The 24,879-nt window shown below is 55.4% G+C and overlaps 1 protein-coding gene across 1 annotated transcript in view; it reads left to right on the top strand.

Moving 5' to 3' along the window:
- POLRMT (RNA polymerase mitochondrial) overlaps positions 1–11,927 on the top strand; it is a 33,189-nt gene extending 21,262 nt beyond the window's left edge. The window contains exons 12-21 of the mRNA XM_077841978.1: positions 1,880–2,002; positions 3,151–3,330; positions 4,168–4,254; positions 4,783–4,896; positions 6,270–6,322; positions 6,960–7,058; positions 7,637–7,709; positions 8,258–8,349; positions 8,974–9,047; positions 10,538–11,927. Of these exons, the coding sequence (XP_077698104.1) occupies positions 1,880–2,002; positions 3,151–3,330; positions 4,168–4,254; positions 4,783–4,896; positions 6,270–6,322; positions 6,960–7,058; positions 7,637–7,709; positions 8,258–8,349; positions 8,974–9,047; positions 10,538–10,587 (945 nt within the window). The 3' untranslated portion in view covers positions 10,588–11,927. The remainder of the gene's footprint in view (positions 1–1,879; positions 2,003–3,150; positions 3,331–4,167; positions 4,255–4,782; positions 4,897–6,269; positions 6,323–6,959; positions 7,059–7,636; positions 7,710–8,257; positions 8,350–8,973; positions 9,048–10,537) is intronic.
- The last annotated feature ends 12,952 nt before the right edge of the window (positions 11,928–24,879 follow it).

The following is a 24,879-nucleotide window of genomic DNA, read 5'->3' as shown; positions in this document are numbered from 1 at the left end:
TGCTAGAAAAATGTACATTTATTTAAGCAATTATACAGCTTAACATTTTCAGATTCTTATTAATTGAACATTTTTAATTTGTTAGAAAATGGGGAATAATACATTGCTTAGTTACTAGGTAATTAACTTTTTCCTCATGATTTGTGTCAAGCTGTCTTAGTTAGTAACTGGAATGTAACAAAACACACAGCAACACATAAACATTAACACCCTTAAATGTTTTGGACACACAAACTTCTCTTATCAAAACATGTTTCAGATTTTCAACAGAATGGTTTATTAAACAGAGGGATTAACCACAGTCAGTGAACTAAACTGATTATTTCAGGTCAGCCTGGGAACATTTTCAAATAAGCCTAAATGAAAGTGACTGGAGCTTAAATTCTTACTTGCCTAAGTCTCTTGAAAATGAGACAGTCTCCCAAGTTACTTAGGTGGATCTTTTGTGCCATGTTTATAAAGCTTGACTTCAGAAGTTAGATGTTAGAAGTTAGATTTCGTTGGTGATTGGTGCTGCTTTGAGCAGGCGGTTGGACTAGGTGACCTCCTGAGGTCCCTTCCAACCCTGATATTCTATAATTCTATGTTTATTGCCCTGATTCTTTCTTTCAACGCAACGTTTTTGATAGAGGCTCATGCATTCAGCATATTTTTTGTTATTTAAATGTTTTAAGAGATTATAATAAGTTTAGGCCTTAACATATTTTGTATTAAATTCAGATTTCATTTTAAACAGATTTACGTTTTTAAAGAAAATGTTGTCGTTGTTTAAATAAAATAAGACGAGTCTGATTTAAATTAAAAAAAAATCTATTTTAAAAATGTTGTTGTCAAAAACATAAATTTTTATCCACCCTGCCATGTTGCATTTTAACCACTCCCCACACCCCCCATTCATGCCAGGCCCGTTTTTGCCCGTGTTGTCCCAGGCTCACCTAGGTCCTCTGGCAGCTGTCAATCCAACTGTTGTGGGAGATTACTCCGTGGCGAGCATCTGCAAAGGAGGCCTGATACCTGTCTGGTCGCCTAGACTGCAGTGCCACGCTTGGGACAGGTCAATGTTGGGTTTGGTAAGGGTCAGGGTTAGGGCCCAACCAAAACCCTCAGAGCTGAACACCTCAGAGTTTTGAGAGAGCTGAGATCTGGAGCAAAACTCTGGCTCAGATGCCTCTTTGGTTACAGGAAGGTTTTCCAAGCAACAGAGGAGAGGCAGCCTGGCACAGTGGCTAGAGCACTGGTCTGGGAGTCAGGAACCCTGGTTTCTATCCCAGGCACTACCACTGACGTGTTGTGTGACCTTGGGCAATTCCCTGCCCTTCTCTGGGTCGGTCTTCCCTCCCACCCTTTTTGTGTCTTATCTACTTCAATTGTAAGCTCTTCTGGGCAGCCTCTTACCATGTTTGTACAGCACCTAGCGCAGTGTTGCTCCTATAATACAAACAATACAGAATAATAATTAACATGTTTCCATTCTTTTCTTTTTTTTTTTTTAAATTCCAGTGAAAACTTTCTGTGGGGGTAGAGAGAGGGGCTGATTTTATAAACGTCCCATGCCATGTTTGCAACTCAGTCATTGCAGCATTGGGCTAGTGCTTGAGACTCGGACAGTGACACGGATGGGAGGTGAAAGGGAAACCAATGAGTCCTTTGTCCCTGCTGGAAAAAGTAAAAAAGCCAAAACGGTGCAAAGTCAGCATTAAAAATTCTTCTGTCCTGAGCAGTTTCCAGCGACATTGGTGAGGGCATGAAAAAGTCAGTGGGAATGGGGTGCCTAACTCCCTTAGGCTTCACTGAAAATCCCAGCCTTGGTTTTTAACCAAGCAATGCTCCTTTAAATGGCCAGGCTCTCAGTCCCACCCTTTGTTCTTCCTGCTCACAGGACGGCTCTTGCAACGGGCTGCAGCATTACGCCGCACTGGGGCGCGACGTCATCGGCGCCACCTCGGTCAACCTGTTACCATGTGACATCCCCCAGGACGTGTACAGCGGAGTGGCCCAGCAGGTGGGACAGAGCCGATAACCCTGGCAGGTCCCTATGGTTCACCCCTCTGCTCAGACCCACCGTGGAGCTGGTGGTCAGTGTCCCCGAGCAGGACAGTGCAGTGAGAGAGGAGAGGCTGAGATAGACAGCACTATCCACCGAGCTGGCTCAATAAACATCAACTGACTGGAATCCAGCGCTTGACTGTCCCTCTCTCTAGAGGGAAGCACTGCGGTGGCCACAATGAAAATCCAGATGAGATTGTGCTAGAAGTGTGGAGGGTGTGATCACAGTAGACAGAGAAGGAGCTGGAACTGAGAAATCACCAAGCCATGAACCATTCCGAGGCTTCCTCTCTCTGGTTTTCCCCCGTGTGCAGATGGGGAGTTGGTGAGACAGGGTCTCCAAGCAGCAGGGAGATGCTCTGTCTGAGTTGCTAGCACCTGGCCAGCACATAGGAGGGGAATTCTCTTTCTTTTGGGCAACGTGGGAAACTAATCTCCATGGTACATTCAGTCCTCAGCCTCTCTTGCCAAGCAAACCCCAGTCTCTGAAGTTTTGCAATATGAAATCAGCCTGCTGGCAACTGGACTGAGACCTGCCACATTCATTCCGCACACAGAAACTATCCTTAGCTCCTATCTAGAGCTTTTCATCTGTGGATCACCACGGTCAAGTATCGTTATCCCCGATTTTCAGATGGGGAAACCGAGTCACAGGGACCCGCTCACCCAGAGGGTCACTGGCAGAGCCGGGAACAGAACCCAGGTCTCCCAAGGCTTGGTCCAGTGCTCGATCCACTCGGACACACAGTGGACCTGACAGCCATCGGGTGCTGTGCCAGCTCAGGGGTGGAAAGGCTCCGTATCACAATACCGGTGCCCTGAGTCGGTGTCTCTGTGGTCCAAAAACTCCCTAGTTCCTTTAGCTAGTGGCCTCTGTTATCCAGGGTGGCTAGCATGGAACACAGTGTCTGTCGTGGGTGTGGGGGAGGGGCAGACCACTGGTCTTGGCTTGGTTTCTCCAGTCTGTGTAGAGGGGGTGCAGCCCAGCTGGGCCTTGGGGCTCCCTCGATGACCCTATTCCTATGTGGGAAGGTAGGCGGGTCCTGATTCAGCGGCGGCTGGATCACGGCATCTCCCCCTTGGTTCCTCTCCACGCTGCCCTAGGTAGAAGAATTCCGGAAGCAGGATGCCCAGGAGGGCATGAAGGTCGCCCAGGTCCTAGATGGCTACATCAGCCGCAAGGTGGTGAAGCAGACAGTGATGACGGTGGTGTACGGTGTCACCAGGTACGGAGGGAGGCTGCAGATCGAGAAGCGGCTCAAGGAGATCGACAGCTTCCCACAGGTAGGGCGTTCGCCCCGGCTTCCCCTCTGTCCCGTCTGACTGCTGCCACTGGTTCCTGGCTGAGTTTCATGCAGTGCCCGTTTCCCTGGGGAGAGATTTCCCTTTTCTTCCCCCCCAGCACGATCCTGGCCTCTGGGTGCTGCTAAGCTGGATCCAGGGCAGGGGTTCGGCTAGTGGGGTGGAACGGGAGCCAGCTTATAGGTGGTGGCCTTTTGCAGGATGGGGTGGATTCTTCAATCAGGTGTATCCTGTCCCTTTGGTTTCCAGCATTGTCATCTGTTGCCCAGCCTCTCTGGCAGTAATAGGCCTCAGCTGGTGTCTAGTACAATACAAGGCTTGAGAGACTGCTGCTCCCTCTGGGGGCCATACTGGCCCCCTGGAGCCTCCAGATGTCTGTCTCCAGGCAACTTGCTGGTGCCTGGGCTGGGCTAATGGCACCTCCTGCAGAGCAGAGGGTTCCCCTCGGCACGTCACAGCGGCTCGTAGCCTAGCGCTGTCCCTGTTACTTACACAGCCAGTAATGCAGCGCAGAGGCCAGCAGGGTGCCTGGTGACTTGGCCCTCCGCTGTGGGAGAGGAGAGTTGGGTTAAGTGCCGGAGCTCAGCTTCCTCTCTGCCCGCTCGGGAGCCAGATCAGGATTCGGATTCCCAGCTCCCCTGAGCTGCAGTGAGATTTGGGTCTCAGCTAACCCAGGTGGGAAGGCAGGTTCTCCGAGGCAGTAACCCTGGAGGGGAGGGAGACATGTCAGCAGCAGCTCATCCGGGCTGTGGTCCTTCGCGTGAGAAGGCAGGCATGCCTTCATTGCAGGGACTCCCACCCTGCCTCTGATCCACACAGGAGTACGTCTGGGAGGCGTCGCATTACCTCGTCCAGCAGGTGTTCAACAGCCTCAAGGAGATGTTCTCAGGGACTCGAGAGATCCAGGTAAGGTCCCTGCTGCTTTTCTCTCTCTCTCTCCTTCCTGCTTTTCCCCTCGCCGCCCTCCTCTTCTGGCTTCCCCACATGCCGAAGATTGCAGCACTGCAGAGCTCCTGGCATCCGCTCCTGGGAGCGCTACAAGCAGGCTGGAGAACAGGAGAGGAGCTGGGGGGCAGCCCCTAGAGATCCCGTGTCTCCTCCTGTCACCCCGGGGAATGCAGCCCAATCTCTAACGCCAGCCCTGCTCAGGAAGTGAATCGGGGCCACTAGATCCGGTGTCTCAAGCAGCAGATCTCTGTCTGATCCAAGCCCCACAGGAGCATTCCTGACCCCTGCCCCCACTCAGGTGGAATGAACCCCTGGGGGGTGGGACCAGAGGGTGTTGTGCTATCCATGGTGGGCTCAGAACTGCCTGTGGTGGGCGGGGACATTATGGAGTGAATCTGTCCTTAGAACCCCTGGAGCCACCGGGGCTCTTGGCCCACTGAGTCCCCGTGCTCTGGGGAAGCTGCTTACTCCAGTCTGTCCCTGCAGATCTGGCTGACGGAGAGTGCCCGGCTCATCGCCAAGTCCGGGAACACGGTGGAGTGGGTCACCCCGCTGGGCCTGCCCATCGTGCAGCCATACCATCGGGCCAAGTCTACAGTGGTGAGTGCCTCTCGGTGCGGAGACAAAGGGGAGCAGAAGTACTGGCAGCTTGTGAGCGGGGTTCTCAGTCTGGAACATGGGGGATCTAGATCAGTGCCCCGCCAGCCACCGCCCTGGGCCAAGGGCATTAAGGGGCAGCGCGGCAAAGTCTCCAGCCAGTGCACATGTGTAGAACCTTGTTCTGTATGTGTGTGCACACGTGTGTACTTGTGCACAATGCTGGGATGTCTCCAGCCAGTGCAGATCTACGCAGAACCTTGCTGCGTACACGCACGCAGAATACACCGGGCTGTGAAGACTCCAGCCAGCAGGGGTGCCAAATCTGGTTGTGTTACACATGCACGTCGTACAGTGAAGTCTCCCGTGGGGGTGTGTGGGCGGGGAGGGTTTGTGAGGGATGGGTATGGTGTCAGGCTGCTCTCTCTTCCCCCCCCTCCCCACTGACTCACCGCGGTAATTAACTTTTCGGACTCCGGGAGGTGAGCCCAGCACGAGTCAGGGAAACAGGATGAGAAATGAGAAGTGGTTCCCCAGGATTCATGTGACTCACTCTCGCTCCAGTCCCACACTCCTCCCCGCTGATCCCCTTCCTCCTCCTCCCCCCACCCGTACAGTCCTCTCAGCAGCTCTCTCCCTCCTGCTCCACGTGAGCTTCGCGCTAATTCAGCAGCTGAGATTCTTGGGGGTGGGAGGAGTTTATCCCTGAGAGGAAGAGACCAGAGGGGAGCTTGTATGAGCACCGACATGCAGGGATGAGTCAGCGCTGGGGCGGGGCCAACATTGGAGCCAGCATCCTTGGGGCGCTGAAGGGTGAGTCAGCGGGACGAAGTCAGGATGGTATTTAAGAGTAATGGAGCTGGCGAGTAACCAGGGCTCCCCAAAGGCTCAGTGACGAGACCCCCACATGGTACCGACTTGGGCATATCAGCAGGGAAACAAATTCATGCTTGCCCACCTGCACACAGAATCTGCCCCATCTCCCAGCCGCTGGCATGCCACGTCCCAGCAGTTACGGGGCAGTTCAGGGTGGCCTGCCTGTCTCCAAGCCGCTGATTTGTTCAGCTGCATTTCCCAGTTCTGCGGGTGAGATAAAGGCCTTTAAAGCCAGTGAGCCAGGCGCTGGGCACCTCCTGGGAGACATGCCGGCTGGTAGGACAAAGATTCTGAAGATCTGAAGTAAGCTGTTCTAATCTGGCCATGAGCTCCCTGCTCTGGGAGCTGGCTGGGCCAGTTCTGGTCCTAGACTCTGCACGGCGCATGCTGGGGGCCTGTTGCTGGCATGATCCGCTCTCCAAGAGTGGCGTGCCTGGGACTCCCTGGGAATGGGTGATTGTGTCTCTCTGCAGCTGAGTCCGGTCTCTGTCTCTCTCTAGCTGAACAGCACCATGCAAACCCTGAGTCTGAACGTGCGCTTTGACGCCAACCAGTAAGTACCGGACTGCAAGTGCTCGGAGCAGACTCTACATTCCTTTCCCCTCAGCCTGAGTGATTTCCTCCCCACTCCCCACGGTACAGCCTGGAGCTGGGGGAGCCCTCGCCTCCAGGCGGTTTGGAGACAATCCCCCCCCCCACCCCCCCCATCAGCAGAGCTTGGCAGATGAGTCCCCAGTAGGAGAGAGAGACACTGATCAGGGCTGCTGCTGGTATTCGCACACTCCTGCTTTCCTTACCTCGTGCTGCCCAGTGCAATGCTCAGCAGGAGTATGGGGTGGCAGGGGAGGAAGGTCTGGAGGGAATCCAGCAGCATCTGTGGACAGCGCTGCGGGTGCAGGGCCGAAGCACCTGGCATGGGTTTCCAGGAGAGGGAAACATCTCCTACCTGCTCCCTTGTGTCCATGGACCAGTGTGGGGGGCAGCCCCTAGAGCTCCCATCGTCCCAGGGAATGCAGCCCAGGCTCCATCCCCATCCGTGCTCAGCCCGCTGGATCCAGTTCCTTCCGATCGTGCAGCCCTGGTTGGCTTTACCCTGACAGCAGGTCTTGGGTGCTCTGCCTCCCCGCTTTTCCCCTCCCCTGGCCGTGGCGGGCAGCCGGGATGTCTGACTGTTCCATGCTCCACTGCAGGAAACCGGACACGGTGAAGCAGAAAAACGCCTTCCCACCCAACTTCATCCACTCGCTGGACTCCACGCACATGATGCTGACGGCCCTGCATTGCCACCGGTAGGGAGCCCCAGGGGCAGGGCCGCCACTGCTAGCCCTGTGCGACTCTGCCCTCGCGCCCCAAACTTGGGGGGCGGGTGGGAGGGGACAGACCGCGGAGTAAACAAGGGGCCTCTTACTGAGACCTGGGGAATCGGGTCCTTGTCTGGGGCACAGCACTACGGGCAGCAGGGAAGAGTATTTCAGAGCCAAGATCTCAGCTGTTGTTAAAGCAATCAGCTGAGCGGGACGCGTGGGGGATGTGATCTGGGCGGTTGGGGTTCCATCTCGGGTCATCTTTGGGGCTACTCTAGCATTGGTGGAGGCGAATCCACAGGGTTCAGCTGCCCCTGCCGGGGTCCAGCCCTGCTCCTACAACTGCCAGCCCTCCCCGCCTGGGTCTGGGATCAGGGAGGCACCGTACGCAGGGCGCTAGGCAGTGCCACAAGGGATGGCAGCCCCCAGTTCAGCTCACGCAGGCCCCGGTGCTGTGCCAGCAGGAGGGTTTGGCTGCCCGAGGCAGGGGCCTGGGCTGACATCAGAGAAGAGGGAGGGTCTCTGCGGGCGGCACCTGATCTGGCTGCTCTGCTGCCTTTCAGACGGGGCCTGACATTCGTCTCGGTCCACGACTGCTACTGGACCCACGCGCTGACTGTGGATGTCATGAACCAGGTAAAGACCAGCCCCCACTCCCCCCCCCCCCCCCCCCCGTGAGCAGAGCCTCTTGCACTGACCCAGCGTGTCCTCCTTGAGGGGGCTCGGCAGGTGCTGTCCAGCCCCTGGCCCACGTCTCCTCCCCCCACCCCAATGATGTGGGTCTCCTTTCCCTCCCCCACCCTGTAGTCTGATTGGCTGTGGGTAACCAAGGCGATGCGCCCTGCAAATTACAGAGTGCCAAGATGGCACCTGCTGTTCATGTGTCTGCTGATGCCCCTCAGTCCGCAGCCCCCTGCTGTCCCAGCCCTGGGCTCCCCATGCACGTAGCTCTGCCATTGACCCTCGCTCGTAATGCACGGCCCTTCCTGGTGTGTTAGTCGTGGGCTTCCCTCCATTCCCGTCCCCCTACAGCTCTGCTGACACACCTCATTCTCAACCCGCTGCGCTCCGTGCTCTGCAGACGCACCCCACGTTCAGCCCCATGCGAACAGGTTAAATGGAATTTGTCTTGGGGTGAGAGGGCTGTTGTATTCCACTAACTTGTGACTTCCGTGCTCTGCCAGGTGTGTCGAGAGCAGTTTGTGGAGTTGCACAGCCAGCCCATCCTGCAGGATCTATCCAGGTTCATGCTGCAGAAATATTGCACTGGCTCCCTGTAAGTACCCAGCTCACCTACCCTCTCTGGGGCTCCTTCAGGGGAACTTCCTTTGTTCACTGCGCTGTGTAAGTTATGCAGCCCCACAGCCTCTGGCTTGGAGCCTATCCACGGTATCCTTCCTCTGGCTGCCTCTGGGCTGCTCTAGGACAAAGATGGCCCAGTGGTTAGTGAGCTAGGCTATGGCTCAGGAGACCTGGGTTCAGTCCCCTGCTCTGCCACAGATTCCCCATGTGACCCTGGGCAAGTCTCTCTGGGCCTCAGCTCCCCATCTGCAAAGGAGGGTGAGATCACTGCCCTGCGTCAGAGGGGCTTTGTGTGCCGAAAGTCCGTCGAGGTTGGCAGGCGCTCAGATACTCTGGTCAGATGCGGGCAGCTAGGCACCAGAGAGCGATACTGAGATAACAGGAAGATGCTTAGCTGCCCAAGTGGCCACATAGGGAGACTCTTATCTTGAAGCTGATCTGATGGTTCCTTTGACACCAGGGACCTGTCGCCATCCCCTTGGCTCAGAGCCATGTGCCCACAAGCTGCACAGAGATGTGTGTGTGATTCAGGCTGGGAGCAGAAAGGGCTCACGTTCCTATTTAACACCCCTTTGTGTCGTGGCTTTTTTTGACCCAGGGGTGAGTGGAGGGACAAGAAGTCCCTCGAACACAAGAGGCTGGTGCAGCTGCTGTCCAAGGTCCCCGAGACAGGTATTGTTATTATCCGTCGTGGTTTTTACGGCAGTGCCTCCAGGCCACTCGCGAATGCTGGGCACTGGACTAACGCTTGCCTCTGGAGTTGGTTTCCGGGGTGGCTCCCAGGCGTGAGCCCTCTGACGCGAGTGATTGGAATGAGCCAGCCCCATAACCCTTTCCCAGCAGTAGCCATGTGTCTGATGACCAGTGTCTTTTTCAGTTCATCCCGCAATGGGCAGGAGGAACCTGCGAGACAGGGCACGGCGCTGTGCTCAGTGGGTGAAAGATAGAGGCTTGGTCTATACACCTAAAATGTAGGTTGACCTAGTTGCGGTGCTGGAGAGATGTAGTCAAGCTGAGCTAAGCCCCGGTGTAGACACAGCTAGGTCAGTAGAAGAATTCTTCTGTCAACTAGCCTCTTGGGGTGGAGCCACCCTTTCTGTCGCTGTAGCAAGTGTCTGTAGAACAGCGGCAGGGCTGCAGTGGTAGTGTAGACTCACCTTAGCCTGCTGGATCCTACTGGGGATCTAGCTTGGTCCCTAGGGATCCGTCTCGCGCTGCCAGGAAGGCTGGGTGAGCGTCACTGTCTTCCCTGTGCCTGGCTGCCAGCCCCGCCCACCCCAGCAGAATCTCCTCCTGGTCCCTGTCCCGAGGCTAGAGTGGCCACACGGCTGGCTGCCCTCTGGATGGGCCAGACGGGAGAACCCCGAGCTCGGCAGTGTCTTGCTGGGGCTGTTAGCGCTGGCGATCTGGTAGGACGTAACCCCCCCTAGAGCAAGCTGCCTTTGGCTCCCACCCTGGCATCCAACTTGCCATGCGAGCCCAAGCCAGCTGGAGAGCAGAACCTAACTAGCTAGCAGAGATAATGGGAGGTCACCAAGCAAACAGCCCTTGTCCTGACCCACTCTCTGTCCCTGGCTGGTTCTTCTGCGAGGCCTGGTGCACACAGAGCTAGAAGCATCCCTGCCCTAGTGCTGAGCCCTTTCACAGAGCAGCATTGCACGCACCACAGCCTAGGATGGGGGATAACTGATGTCCTGGGGTGGACGTCCTAGCTTCTTACCCCCCCCCCCCCCCCGCTAACTCTCTGCCACAGGGAACGCATCCACGTGCAATGGGTCGGGCAGCAGGAGGGGTCCTGTGAGCAGTGTGGGCCCCCGGCGTGCTCTCTGCCCCAGGTGGGGTCAGGGAGAGTCGGTCTGATTGCTGCTCTGAGCTGCTCTCTCCTCCCTGGAGTGAGGGGGATCTTCCGGAGTGAGGGGGGATGGGATGTATTGAGACTTAGAATTTAAGGCTGCAAGGGCCAGTGGGATCGTCTAATCTGAGGGCCTGCATAACACAAGCCAGAGAAGCTCACCCAGCGATTCCTACATCCAGCCCATATCTTGTGGTTGAGCTAGAGCACATAGTTGAATCCTTTCCCCTAGAATGCTAAGAGATGCCCCCGGTCTCCAACCTGTGCAGCCCCCGCTCTGACCTTCCCCCTGCTCCTTCTTCCCCTCCAGGTGACTTTGACCTGCAGAAGGTGAAGGAATCTACATATTTCTTCAGCTGAAACGGACATGGGCAAGGCCCTGGACTGTCTATCGAACACCGGCTAATTGGATCAGAGGTGCCAGCCAGCCGAGTCCAGGGTGGGGCCTGGCTCACAGCACCCCATAAGAGAAGAAGGGGAGACACTGTGTCCAGCACCTCGTCCTAGGGGCACAGCAGACAGCTGGCCCAGCGAGGTATCCCCCAGGGGATGGATCGGTGTCTCCTCTTTGGAAACTGACTCTGCCTGGAGAGCAGGAGCATGGGGCTGCCACTAGGAGGCAGGATCTCTGCTTTCCGTTGTGCCAGGAGGGGCGTGGCGCTGCCTTGTATGGCTCTTGCCAGCCCAGCTCACCTGCTCCTCCCTCTGTGCCCAGGGACCTTGATCTGGAGATCACTGGCTGCTATTTTCCCTCGTGACTGGGAATCGCTGACCCAAAGATGAGATTGCTTCACTCACCGGGAGCTTCTGGCTCCAAACTAAGGTGGAAGGCAAGGGGCTGATTGGGGACTGGCATTCCCTGTGACCTCAGCCTCTCACACAGCTGGGCCTCGGCAAGGGGCCCCTGTTTGCTGCTGGTAACTCAGGTGCTCTAGGCCAATTGACCTGGCCTCTCTTCCCCCTTCGCTTGCCCCCGCTCACTACGCGATGCGTCTGGGGAGGAGGGCATCCTGCAGATGGATCCCTCCAGGCCTGGATTTGGACACCGTCTGGGTCACCCATGCCAGGCCGGAGTGCTGTCAGTCTGTGGAGTGAAGGGGGCTGCGGGTCTAGGATCCCAGTGAGACACCTCTCTTCACTGGACTCGTAGCTATAATGGTGCCTTTGTGGGCTAGCCGAGCATGCCTGGGGGAGCGAGCTAGAGAACTCCTCCAGGAACAGCAGCAGCTTAAACCAAAGGCCTCAGAGTGCTTTAGGGTTCTTGGCCAATAAGCTGCCTTTAGGGAATAGCCACTTCTCTGGGGAACAAGAACCTGCCAGTCCCTGGTCTCTGCAGCTGCGTAGGACTTTGCTGGGGTTGGCCAGGGTGCAGCACTCAGCCCGTCACTCCGTTTCCGTTCCTTTCCCCTAGCGGAGTTTGTGGGGTGGGGGAGACGGCTCCTGGGGTGCTGCGCCTCACCTGGTTCCCCAGGGGAATGGTTATTCTGCACTGGGGGCAGCCAGTCACGACTGTAACCTGGAGGAGCCTCCTGTACTGATTCACCCTCTCTCCCCGGTACGTGGACTCCTTTCACTCGGCGTGCTTTCCAGCAGTGTCTCATTTTCAGGGATATCGAAGGTTCGGCTGCACAGTCTGGTGGGGCCGGTGTGTAACTGGAGCTGCATGTAAAGCACTGTACATTAAAGCCCTTTGAAACTTCTCCTATCGGGGCTGCTTTGTTAGCAAGTGTGATTGTATTCCGGTGGTGTCTGGAGGCCCCAGCTGAGATCAGGGCCGGTTGGGCCCAGTGCTGCACAGTGAGAGCGCGTCCCCTGCAATCGAAGAGAGAAAGGGTGGCAGGGGAAACTGAGGCACAGAGAAGGGAGGTCAGTGTCAAGAATATAGAACCCAGGGCTCCAGACTCCCAGTCCGCTACCCCAATCGCTGGGCCACGCTGTGGATCTCATTGTGTGGAGGTGTGTACTCTCTGCTGCACAGACGTGTACGCGTAGGGGCTGCCTTTACCAAGCAGTGCGCGTGCAGAAGCTGCACCAGGCTGGCAGCACCGCACAAGGCCAGGACCCGAAGCCTCTTGAAATTAGAGCAGTGACTTACTCAGCAGGATGTAAGGAACCCAGCCGAGACTGCTCTCTGCTGTGATGGACGGTACCTGGGCTAGATGTGAATCTGGGCTTTGGGCCTGATTCTCAGTTACACCAAAGCCTCTTCCCCCTCCCCCACACCAGCAACAGCAGGGGGCCTTAAAGCGTCATTACACCTGCAGCCTGAGTGGCTTTAGGCTCACTGAGATTGAGGCCTGTTACCTCCAGCAGCACAGTATCTGCCGACAGTTTGGGGCGTCCGTTCAGCACAAACCAGAGGGGAAAGCGCCACTTCCCATGGCACCCGGCTTTTCCTTGGCGGTCTCCCACCCAGTCCCCTCACTGTCCCCATCCCGTGGAGGTTGAGTTCAGTGCAGTCCCTCTGCCAGGACGCTGATGAGCTGAGAGTTGGTCAGTGACATTTGATGTGGCCCCACTCTTCACACGTCCCTTTTCCAGGTGCACCCTGCCCTTGTCACCTCTGTTCTGGTGCAGGCAGCTCAGTGACAGACAATGATGGCACAGACCATGGTTTGGCTTGTTCTTAATCGACCTGGAGATACTTTGTTTTTTCCTTTGCCTCCAAAAGACATAAGCCATCTGCCATTTAACACCCTTCAAGTCCTTCTTTGCAAGTGTGCGGTTTTGCGCTAATTAAGAGATTTGCACCAGTGGCTAATAACGCCAGCGGCTCCACTTCCAATGGGCCTTAGATTCTGCCTAGGCTTCTAGGTGGGTTAATGCGGGACAGGTCCTGCTCCTTGGGATTTGAAAAACGGATCAGACCTTGAGAGAACAAGACTATGCGCAGAGACAATAGTGAGCGTTCTGGAAGGGGATGTAAGTACTCATGCTTCAGGATTTAAGCCTACCTCTAACGGTGGGGGTCAGGAGGAAATGTTCCCTGGGGGCAGATTATTCCGTAACTGGCTACTACAAGTTTTCTTGCATCTCCCTCTGAATCAACTAATTGGCCATTATTGGCTAGATGGGTTCCTGGTCTGATCCAGAGGACAGTTCCTCTCTCATAATCAGCGTGTAAACCCCTCCCATCATGACCAGCCTCTTCTAACAGTCAGAAACTGGTTAGGAGAGGCTGGTTAGAAACCGAGCTGTAGGATGTGGCCACTCCTTGCCCTTGCCCGGGGGCGGGGGGGGAAGCAGGTTGCCAGCTTGGTGCTTACAGATGAGAAGCTGAGTGCTGGAGAAACACAGTCTGCTCCTCAGCTGTGCAAGTAGCCAGGCATGTGTTCCAGCCGAGCGTGTGGAGATCTGAGTGACGGAGGGCTGTTGTTTCATTTGTTCTTTTGCTGGCGTGTTTGAGTTGGGGAAGGGGGGGGGGGGCGGGCTGCAGATGCCACTAGGGCATCTCAGCAGGCTGCACTGAAATGGGATCCGCTGATGACTGTGCTGAATGCAATCAGAATGAATCTTGGGGGTGGAGGGGGATGCATGAGGAAATGAAGGGAAAGCCCAGATGCCAGCATGGAGGAGGTAGGAGAGGCCGGCTGGAGGGTAGTTCTGGGCTTCTCTCCTTCCGCTCTATGGAGAAAGGTTAAAGATATGGTGGGGGACCAGCTCCCGAATCCCCCCTGCCTCCTCCGAAGGGAGTGTGACTGAGCGCATCTCCTCTTCCAAGGGTATTTCTGCATCTGCCTGACCGCCCTCCCCAGCTGAGTGACGCAAGCCCTTTGCCGCCCTCAGCCCTGCTTGGGCACCTTCACGGCTGGTACAGATCCCTCCCTCCTCTGCCCCAGGGCCATGGTAGCGGGATGCAGAGGGTATCGCTTCTCAGCCAGTCGCTTGAACCTGGCTGGGGGCAGTCGTGGCTGCTGTGGGATGCAGCTTTGATGCTCTGGATTGCAGTGAGCTGATGGGCTCTTTAGGCTGCAAGGATCTACATCGCACCACCTAGCTTGGTTAGCAGCCTCAGCAGCGAGGACTAGACAACCCCAGTCAAGAGCGACCAGGGGCTTAGGCACCAAAGCCCTTGGAAGTCATTGGAAAGTTTCCAACTGACACTGGTCTGCTTTGGATCAGGCCCGTAGGCAGGAAGCTGTATGGGCGAGGGGAGCGTGTGCTTTGGGGGTGGCAAAGACTTTCTCACGCTCTCCCTCCTAGCTTAGCAGCCTTATGGCTCTTTGCACCTTGGAAATGGGCCTTTTCCAGGGCTGATCCCAAAGCCAAGCCAAGCCAAGCCAAGGGCCTGGGATCTCCTGCCAGGAACCCATCGTGAAGGGGTTTTTCCTTGAAGCCATCGGCTCTGATTCCATGCCCAGCAGCCCTTATCATGTGTCTGTGAATTGTACAGGCTGGGGAGGGGAAGTTGAAAGCTTTGTAGGGATGGTGCTTCCTTGGGTTTAATTGTATCCATCTTGGAGGCTCAAAAATGCTCCACAGACTCTCCCTGTAAGAAGGACTCAGTTACTAGTAAATTGCAGCCCATGCTGGGGTGGGATGCGGCAGCGTGAGGCCTTGAGGGAAGACTCCCTCCTCTGATTGAAGGCACAGCAGGGAGGTGTCTAGGGCTGCAGACCCTGGTTAGTCAAGCTGGGGTTTGGCCAGGGCGTGACAGTGATTGGGGCAGACAGGGCCATGGGGGGCCAGGGCCTGGGTTTTATGCCCTTTTCCTAAGAATCCCCAGCTTGAGCATGCTGGGGGCTGTGCGGGGAATGGACAGGGCCATAGAGGGGGAAATAGCAAACGCGCAGCAACATCACCAGTGGAGAGGTGGGAGTTGGCCAAGGGAAAGGTCCCACCTGCTATTGCCATGAAGGCTTGTCCCATTGGTGCGAGCCAGTTCACTAGCTCGCAGGGCTCCGGCTCGGGCTGTTTCATGGCGGTGTAGACTTCTGGGCTTGGGACCCTCACACCACCTGGGGTCCTACCGCTTGGGCTCCAGCCCCATCCCCTGGACATGAACCCTGCAATGAAACAGCCCCTTAGTCTTCAGCTGCAGTGGAGAGTCACTTCATCTCCCCCTTGCCTCCGGCTCCCAGAGGCCCTACCAAATTCACAGGCCATTGTGGTCAATTTCCCGGCCATAGGATTTAAAAAAATCATAAATTTCATGAGTTCAGCTATTGAAATCTGAAATTTCAAGGTGGTGTGATTGTAGGGTCCTGACCCAAAAAGGAGTTGCGGGGGTGTCACAAGGTTATTGTAGGGGGGTTGCGGTACTGCTTCCCTTACTTCTGCGATGCTGCTGATGGCGGCGCTGCCTTCAGAGCTGGGCTCCCAGCCAGCAGCTGCCGCTCTCCAGCTGCCCAGCTGTCATAAGCATACAGCTAAGGTAGCATAAAATCCCTTCCTTGCCTATAAAGGGTTAAGAAGCTCAGATAACCTGGTTGGCACCTGACCAAAAGGACCAATAAGGAGAGAGGATACTTTCAAATCTGTGGGGGAAGGTTTTTGCTTTGTGCTTCTTTTGTGTTCTCTCCGGAGACAAAGAGAGAGACCAAGCAAGTAATCCAGCTCCTTCTGAATGATACATATAAAATTACAGAAATAGTAAGTAATAGCAAGGAAATGCGTTAGAGTATCTTTTGTTTTAGCTTGTGAATTTTTCCTGTGCTAAGAGGAAGATTTATTCCTGTTTTTTGTAACTTTAAAGTTTTGCCTAGAGTGGAATCCTCTGTTTTAAATCTTATTACCCTGTAAAATTATCTTCTATCCTGATTTTACAGAGGTGTTTATTTTACTTTATAATAAAAGTTCTGTTTTTAAGAATCTGATTGGGGTTTTTAATGTCCGAAAAACCCAAGGGTCTGGTCTGTGCTCACCTTGTTTACTCTCAAGCCTCCCTAGGAAAGGGGGTGAAGGGACTTGGGGGGATATTTTGGGGAAACAGGAACTCCAAGTGGTCCTTTTCCTAAATCTTTGTCTAACTCACTTGGTGGTGGCAGCGATACCGTTCCAAGGAGAAGGAAGAATTTGTGCCTTGGGGAATTTTTTAACCTAAGCTGGTAGAAATAAGCGTTAGGGGTCTTTCATGTGGGTCCCCACATCTGTACCCTAGAGCTCAGATTGGGGAGGGAACCCTAACACCAGCTCTGAAGGCAGTACAGAAGTAAGGGTGGCAATATTGCAGCCCCCCTAAAATAACCTTGTGACCCCCCCCACAACTCCCTTTTGGGTCAGGACCCCCAGTTTGAGAAATGCTGGTCTCCCCTGTGAATTCTGTATAGTAGAGGGTAAAAGCACCCAAAAGACCAGATTTCACGGTCCATGACGTGTGTTTCATGGCTGTGAATTTGGTAGGGCCCTGCCCATAACACCTCTCTTCTTCCCAGGGGGGATTGCGAGGCTAAAACCCATAGCTGATTGCACAGCGCACCCCTGTGATGCTAGGGGCCGGATCAGCACCTCGGTAAGCAGTGGGAACAAAGGCCTCTTGGAGCAAGCTCTGTGTTTGGCAAGGGCGGTGCCCGTCCAACCTCCACGTATCACCCTGCTGGGCATATGACTGGCTCTCTTGCGCCTCCTTTCTCTGCAGCAGCCCCTGGGGTGGGGGGGATCTGGTGTAAATGACTGAACCTGTGAGTTGATGAGACTGCGCAAGCAAGGCCGACGCCTTCCTGAAATGCCCGTTGTTCCTGTATCTGACAAATGAAGTGACGTTTTAATTATTTACAATGCTTCTGCGTCTCCCGGCAAGTGTTTTGTAGTGTGTTTTGTCACAGGAAGGGAAATGAAACCTCCCTGTCGCGTGCTCTTGTTCAGTCACAGTTCACACTCCTTGAGGGAGGCAGCTGATGAGCTGAGCAAGATTCTGCTGCAGTGGGAAGGAAAGCAACGAGTGAAACTCAGTCTTACTTCTGTTCCCGTCCCCCAGCTGTGGGGTGCTGAAGGGAGAAAAGTTTTGGGTGTAGTGATGAGTAGGACTCTAGTTTGTTGTTAATTACCCTGTGGTGCCCCCAGTGTTCCCTTGCCACACGGGTCAGTATCACTGTCTCCCTTTTACAGGTGGAGAAACTGAGGCACAGAGCAACCCAGTGCCTTGCCCAAGGAGTCAGTACTAGAGTGTGGACATTGACCCTGGATCCTTTGAATGCTGGCTCAGTGCCTTAACCACGCCGCCATCTTGCCTCTCTAGCTGGCAGCTTCATTTCAAAGCTGATTGTTCTAGTTGCAAACTCCAACTGGGATCAGACAATTGGGAGGTGGCCCAGTCATGTTCTGCTTCTAAGATCTGCAGCCACGATGTAGCTATGAGCTGTGAGAGCTCTGTGCGGCTAGTGGGAGGAAGGGGGATGGGTGTATCAGTAAAGCCAGCTGGATAGGAGGTGAGGATGTGGAGTAAGAGGGTGACATGGTTTCATATTTGTCACTTTTCTGGCTGGAACTGCCTCTTGAAAGGAAAACGCCCCCATTGAAATCTCTTCTGAGCTGAGCTGGTACCTGTGAGTCACACCGGTCCACCTACCCACCCAGGCTCAGCACCGCAGTGCTACTGAGTCATGCTTTCCCTGCCATGCTCCTGCGCTGGGAGCGACTCCCCACCCCTTGCAATAGCCTCTCAGTGCCAGGTACCAACGAATCTTTTCTCTTCCCCCCGCACTGCCCTTTGGGAGGCAGAGTAGAACCTAATCCCTGCACCCCCTAATTCACACACAGGCTGAACAGCAGACAGGGTGCTCGGGAGCGTGTGTGTTCTCCATTACAGCCCCTTTTGCAGTGCTCTGGTAGCATCAAGGGCCCTTAAAGTGGGTGGAAATGACCCCCTGAGAGGATCCCATGCCCCGAGGGCATCCCTAGCTGACCCAGAACAGGTGCAGAGCCACAACCTTGCCCTACTCCCAGTCTCTGGTGTAGCAGGTGTGTTGGGGGCAGAGGCTGTGGACTGTGGTTATTCTCCGCTTCCCGGGGGAACTTAGGCAGCAGATTAGAAATTGCAGCAGCCCCCAGGCTGCTCTGGTTTACACTAGGACCTGCCCAGCTCCAGAAGATGGGGAGCACCAAGGTGGCTTATTTAAGACATCTAAACGTCCCCCGGCTCCTGTTCAGAGACAGGGTAACTGAGACTAAGCCATAGGCCTCCATTGCTCTTGGGGAGAGACTGAATTTGTCAGGTCTCAGCTCGAAGTGGCCAGGGCCTCCCCAGTGCTGAGACAGTTCCCAGTGCCCGATCCGCTGCACAGGAGACAGGTTGTTTGCTCGGGATGCGGTGAAACGTCATGAATAATTGAAAGGAACCTGCGCTTGCCAAATATCTGAACAAAGTACATTCCAGGATGCATTAGTCTGGCTGTTCTTATTCTAATGGCTCGCCTGCTCTAGCCTAGTCGGTCACAGTGGCGCACCTGCTCGTTAGCGCTCGCTAGCAATGGTTTTTTGTTTGTTTTTTTTTTCCAAATCCCCAGACTGTGTCAGCTGTTAGGCCCTGCTGCCGGTGCGATGGTTCCTTTCCTCTGAAGTGATACCCCTGCTCTCACTAGCTATTTAGGGGCTGGGATGCAGATCCGGAGGGGCTTTGGAAATTCCCAGCTCAAATGCGTTGGCTGAAAAGCATCTCACCGTGACACCTTACAGAGATGGGCCTAGATCCTCAAAGGTTCTCTAACCCCCATTTATGTCCATGGGAGTTGGGCACCTAAATACATAATTGCATCACCAAGTGCAAAGGTGAGGGTCTCAGAGCTGATCACGCATCCGTGGGGTGTGTTTGTTTTTTTTAAGGTAGAGTCCAGGCCAGGTGGATCAGCTGCATTCCAGCATGGCTTGTGGTTGGGCTGTACCTTACAGGTGGGAGATTAGCAGCAGGTACTGACCATGGTAACAGGCCTAGCCTGGCTATGAATCTTAAGCTGCTCTGAGAGAGCCTCGAGGGTGGGTGGTGAGGCGGTTTTTTGTTACTCACTCACTAAGTTCACAGGCAATTTCTGGTCATCTCTTCCAAGAGACTGTTGTGGGCTCAGGCGGTCCTGGGGGTCACAGAGCAGATGTGAGCTGAATCCTTTCCAGGGCCAGAAGGGACCATCTCTCTCATGCAGTGTTCACCTGGCGTGAGCAGAGTGACTGCGACCCGAGTAAGGGCTTTGTGTGGGTCTGGGTCCCGACCTTTTCACCTCCTCCTATGGGCTACAGAACACCATGTTGCTCAGCAGGAGCCCCTCACTCCCCTTTGCACAGGATGGACGGGTTTGTACAGCACCTAGCGCGATCCTAGTCCAGGCCAGGGGCACATCTGTGCTATTGCACTAAACTGCCTTCCCACTGCCTGCAGCACTGGTGCTGCCCTGTCCCCCCCCCCAGCCTTCGCCATCTTATCTGGGTGTTTGCGTGGGGAGGCCTTGGCACTGCAGCGTCCCCTCCTGAGGCGGGAAATGTGTGAGGCCTGGGGCGGGACCAAGACTGGAAATAAATGTTCAAGGGTGAGAGTAATTAACCCACTGGACCGTGGGGTGGGATGGATTCGCCATCTCTGCTACTTTTCAGCTCAAGATTGGCTGGTTTTCTAAAAGCTCCGCTCTAGGCATTGTGGGTGGGCTGGCCTCTGGCCTGGGCCATGCAGGAGGTCAGACTAGATGAGCACAATGGTCCCGTCTGGCCTTGGATGCTATATGGCACCCCCCCCCCATGTTTGGGGGACCAGGGCTGTGGTCTAGCAGAAAGTGGGAGTCAGAATTCCTGGGTTCTGTTCCTGACACTGGGTGGAGAATGGGGTCTAGTAGTTAGAGAGGCGACTTGGGACTCTGGACCGCTGCGTTCCCTTCCCAGCACCGGAGGTGGGGGGTAATGGGAGCTGGTTTTCTAGTCCCAGCTCCGTGTCCTAATTTAGAGACCTCAAACAAGACATGTCCCCTTCTTAGTCCTGCCTTGGTGCAGGGGACTGGACTAGATGACCTAGCGAGGTGCCTTCCACTCCTCCATTTCTATGAGTCTTGCAGCCTCAGTTTCTCCATCTGCAACATGGGAATAAAAAGCTTGTGAACGTCATTAACCATGGGGAAACATGTGGGCTAGGGGCTACAGTGAGACAACCTTGGCTGGGGCCACCCCAGCATGGCACAGCCTGGTCGTCTTCCCTGTGGGGGGCGAGAAGCTGTGAGATAGTGGCTCTTCTGCAGCCCGGGAGGATGGTGACGCAGCAGCCAGGGTGTGGATGGCCTTTCAGGTGATCAACCCAAGGCCTGAGCTGCTTCCGAAGCCGGGGTCCCATTTCCCAGCATTCAGTGGGTGTGCGTTGGGGGGTGAAGAATGGGGGGGGGGGCGCTTGTTCCACAGCACTGTGGCCTCCCTGGCCGCATGCCCCTGGCAGAGCCCATGCCGCAGGAGCGGTGTTAGCATTCGACACTGTCCTTGGACCGACCTTGCAGCTGAGCTGCATGGAGGCTGCTGTGGACAAGTTCTGCGCACGTTAGCGACGGGCTGATGCTGCTCCTGCAGCCGGCTGGACTCAGCTGAGGGTGGGAACCAGGGCGGGGGATATTAGAACACAGAATTGCATGGATCCCGAGGGCTGAGAGGAGGGGGGAGAGCCGAGTGTCACAGTGTGCAAGGGACTGGACAGGACTGGATATTAATTACCTTCCTTGGCTGAGATAACGCGTGCCAGATAAGGCAGCCTGCTAAAAGCTTGGGTGAGGAGAGATGGGGGCGGAGGGGGGGAATTGGATAAAGGGCCCACCAAAGCAAATGGGTGTTAATAAGCCTGAGAAGCCATTAGGAACAAGAGCCATGTTAATCACCCTTCGCTTCCTCAGGCCAGAGATTGCAGCTGGTGCATTATTTTTCTTGTCCTGCTGGAAGAACCAAATTGAAAAAGATGGGAGGAGAGTCGGACTAGTCCCTCAGCTTTTCTAAAGGGGCGGGGGCGGGGGGGGACGGGCCGGGACTTGTGGCGCTGGGATCCCTGGTGGAGATGGGTGCATTTGGCCGTGAAGCTGCAGGCCCAGGAGTTAAGGCTCAACTTTCCTTTGTGCTGGCGATGCCATGAATCCCCACGCCAGCTGGATGCTGCCTTAGCGCGCGGTGGCGTTACCCCGCGGGGCGCACACCAAACGCCAGGCTGGAATGTTCCAAGGTGCTGGACCGACGGGTGTGGGTTTGAAATGTCTGCCCCCAGGGTTTGCAGTTTGGTTCAATGACTCTCAGCCCCTCCCGCCCTACAAGTAGTTCCCTCACCCTGGGAAGTTGGTGCCCAGCTCATAGGACCTGAGGCAAGACTTAGGGAAGAGTTTCTGGCCTGGGAGGTCAGACGAGGCATCACATCTGGCCTTGGCATCTAGGACCCTTAGGTCTATAGGAGGGGGTGAGACTACCATGGAGTAGTGTGTGTGGGTGGAGGGGGGATAGTGCCACCCTGTGCAGGTGGAGGATAAAGATGGTCTTGGACCAATGGGGACTAAAACATATGACGCCATTGCAGTGGGCTGGTGCTGCTCGGTGCAAAGAGCAGCGCGATCCGGCCTGCGGATTTCTTTAGATACAAAAATCCTCAAAATGAGGCTGTTTCAATCTTAATGTCTCCACCTGGCAACAGAGCTGGAGAGAAATGCAGCAGGGCGGTCCCAGCTGCCCCCCGCTTCTGACAGCGTACCCTACCGTGCCCGTGGCTGAGAGAGGCCAGGACTGGAGTAGCTAGGCATGCCCCTTCCCTGCTCCCTACAGCACCTCCTCCTGGGAAAGGCTGCAGCTGGGGATGCTCCTCTCCAGAGCCAGCACCCCAGTGGGAGAGGAGCCACTGTGAGCACCCTGCCAGGCTGGGAGAGAGGGCCTTGATTTCTCTGCAATGCACTTGGAACTGTTGCAGCAAGCCTGGGGTGAGGAGCGGGGTTGAAAAGGGGGTAGGGGATAGACAGAAGCAGGGGCAGCCGGCTGGAGTGGAGACGAGGCGAGGAGAAGGCCAATGGGAATGCGACAGGCAGCAGCGAAAAGAGGACGGACTCCTGCGTAGCTCTGCCAGGGCTGTCATGTTTATTGCACAGGATGGTCTGGATGAAAAAAAAGTGGATTCTCCGACGGAAACAGGTGCCAGTGACACAATCCAGCCGTCTCCATAGCTACAGGGCGCTTTGATTGGCTTTTGGCACCACGAGTTCCGTTATCGGTTATACATTCAACATGAAAGGCGCAAGGATGCTAGGAATACAGGCTTTAGCACACACAGCTCACCTGCCTCTGCATTCGAAAAGGTACCGGCTGCACGTTAGCGTAATAAGGATATTAGTAAGTAGTATCGATAATAAGAAACACGTTGACCGTTTGTCCGCTCCTCGCCTTGTCCGCTGTGGATCAGACGTCGAGGATTAAACGCCTCAGCGGCGGCCAGGCGTGACACAAATTCTACTCACCAGGCCAAGGGGTTGTGCTGGCCCTGTCCCCCAACTCATCAGTGCCGGGACAGGGCTTGCTTTCCGACAAGCCTCTTCCAGGAGGTCACAGCCCCCGCGGGCTGGAGTCTGCTGCCCCAGCTTTTGCTTTTAAAAATGCTTAAAAATGGATATTGTGTTTAATCACTCCCATCACCACTAGCCATCAGTGGCACCTGCCCCGGGGTAGTCCTAAGAGAACCAGGCATAAAAAAATTCATACACAAAGCACTAACGCACCTTGGCAACAAACTCAAATCAAAGGCGAGAAAAGCACTAAAAGGATCGTCCCCTTCCTAAAAGCTCAACTCCTGCCGGCCTAGAAAAACAGATGCTCTTCCTCCAACGCCCAAGTCAATCCCAGCACTTTGCACCGGACATTAAGAAACCTCCTGGGGACTGTGCTCTTCAGATCCCCTTTAAGGGGAGAAAAATTATCACCTGCTTCAGCTCAGGTGAACCAACCTGAGTCTGAGATTCCAGGGAACATGTACTGTAGGGAGCCTTCACAAAATGCAGAAGGATGGATACCCCAGCTCTTCCCGGTCTCTGGCTCTAAGGAGGGGAGGGGCTGTGCTGTAAGTAAGTCCAGGCAACCCGGCAGTAAGTCCAAGTGCAGCTGCAGCAGGCATCGTTTGCTTTACCTTCTGCATCTCCCCTCCCCATGCTGTCTTACCTGGGAGGAATCCAGGTAACACAAGAGATGGGGTGGCGTGAGCCCCTTCTCCCCTAGGCTGAGCTGCCTTTGGCAGTCTGGCCCCTACCTCAGCGGTGCAGTTTAGAACACCACCAGGGGGGCAGAACATGTTTAGGGTCCCTCGTAGCAGGGGAGCGGGTGGGGCAAGGCCTGGTGTCTGCTCTGGTGGGAGTCAGATATAGGCTGATTTATCACACACCTCTCTGAGTGGCACCTTGAGTTAGTTCTGCCTCCCCTAGGGAGGCCAGCCTTGAGAAACGGGGGCAGGGGGGCCTGGAAAGCAGCAGTCCTGATGCCTCCCAGGGTGGGAAATCAGTGAGCATGAGATCTTCCCCCTACCAGCTGTGGCAGCTGAATTCCAGCCCTGTACATGGAGGGAGGGAGAGACACCCCCCCACACACACATGCCCAGAGCTAATTCCTCCTTCCTCCTCCCCCCGCCCAAACCCTCAACCAGCTTCTGCTCCCCCGCAACAACCTCTACCTTCCAGATGCGGACAATGCAGCGCCTCCCCACACATGCAGACGCACACGGGACAAAAGACGCACACAGCATGCCCAATGGCAAGAGACACATGCAAACACCACAGACCCTGGGTGGTGCTAAACACTGTGAGGCAGCTGGAAGGGTAGGGGCAGGAGCCCATGCTGAATTGCATCTGGTCCTGCCAAGATGTGGTAACCCGCCCAGCCATACACGCCCTGCACTTCAGCTACAGAGATGGGCCCAAGCTGCTAAATTCAGACCCAAGCTCTCCCAAGTTGGGTGTTTGGCTGTGGAGGGAAAGGGGGGGTCTTTTGACCCTGCCTCTAATGCTGTCCCCTTGGCTGGTGTAGCCCCCAGATCGAGGGGCTGATGGGAAGTGGGGGCCCACTGCCAACCCACTCTGGATTCATCATTAACAAAGCCCTAGCTCCAATTCCCCCACCCCTCATTTCCTTTCTTATTAAGCTAACGGGCATTTTGCTCCCCCCAGCACGACAGAAGCTCGCTCGGGAATTTGCTTTTGTAGGACAAAGCAGGAGCTACCAGTGAAAGAGGCTTTGCCCTGAACGCCCTGCATCCCACACACAGCCCCAGCAGCCTGCAGGCCAGGGGCCAGGCTAGGGGCCGAGTAGGATTTGTGTCCTGTGGCCTGGCACAATTATTGCCGTGATGAGGGTGGCAGGAGGGAATGGACGATGCTCACCGGGCCTGGCACTTTCCGTTTCAATATTGCACTTGAAAAACAAACAGCCGCCCAGGTTGCGAAGTGCCAATGTCAAGAGGGGGCAGCCACCCACAGAGAGGGTGCCCAGCCACCTCCTGGAGCCTGCCTGCCCTCTCTGCTCTGCCAGGAGTTCCCAAAGCCAACCCTCTCCTCTTAGCATCCCCGACCCTCTCATGCCCAGGTCTCACTTACCTTCAGTGTCACGGAGCAGCCTCTCGTAGAGGCTGGTATGTGAATTGATCGTACTGCAGGGACAGCAGGGAAGGGATCCAGATGCAGATCTTGCAAGGGGCTGAGCACACGACTCTCCCGCCACTGCAGTGCCAGAATCACAGAGGGGGCACGTGGG

This window comes from Eretmochelys imbricata, chromosome 25 (assembly GCF_965152235.1).
Source record: "Eretmochelys imbricata isolate rEreImb1 chromosome 25, rEreImb1.hap1, whole genome shotgun sequence".
Classification (NCBI taxonomy): domain Eukaryota; kingdom Metazoa; phylum Chordata; order Testudines; family Cheloniidae; genus Eretmochelys; species Eretmochelys imbricata.
The sequence above is the reverse complement of the archived record's forward strand: the minus strand, read 5'-3'. Positions and strand labels throughout refer to the sequence as shown.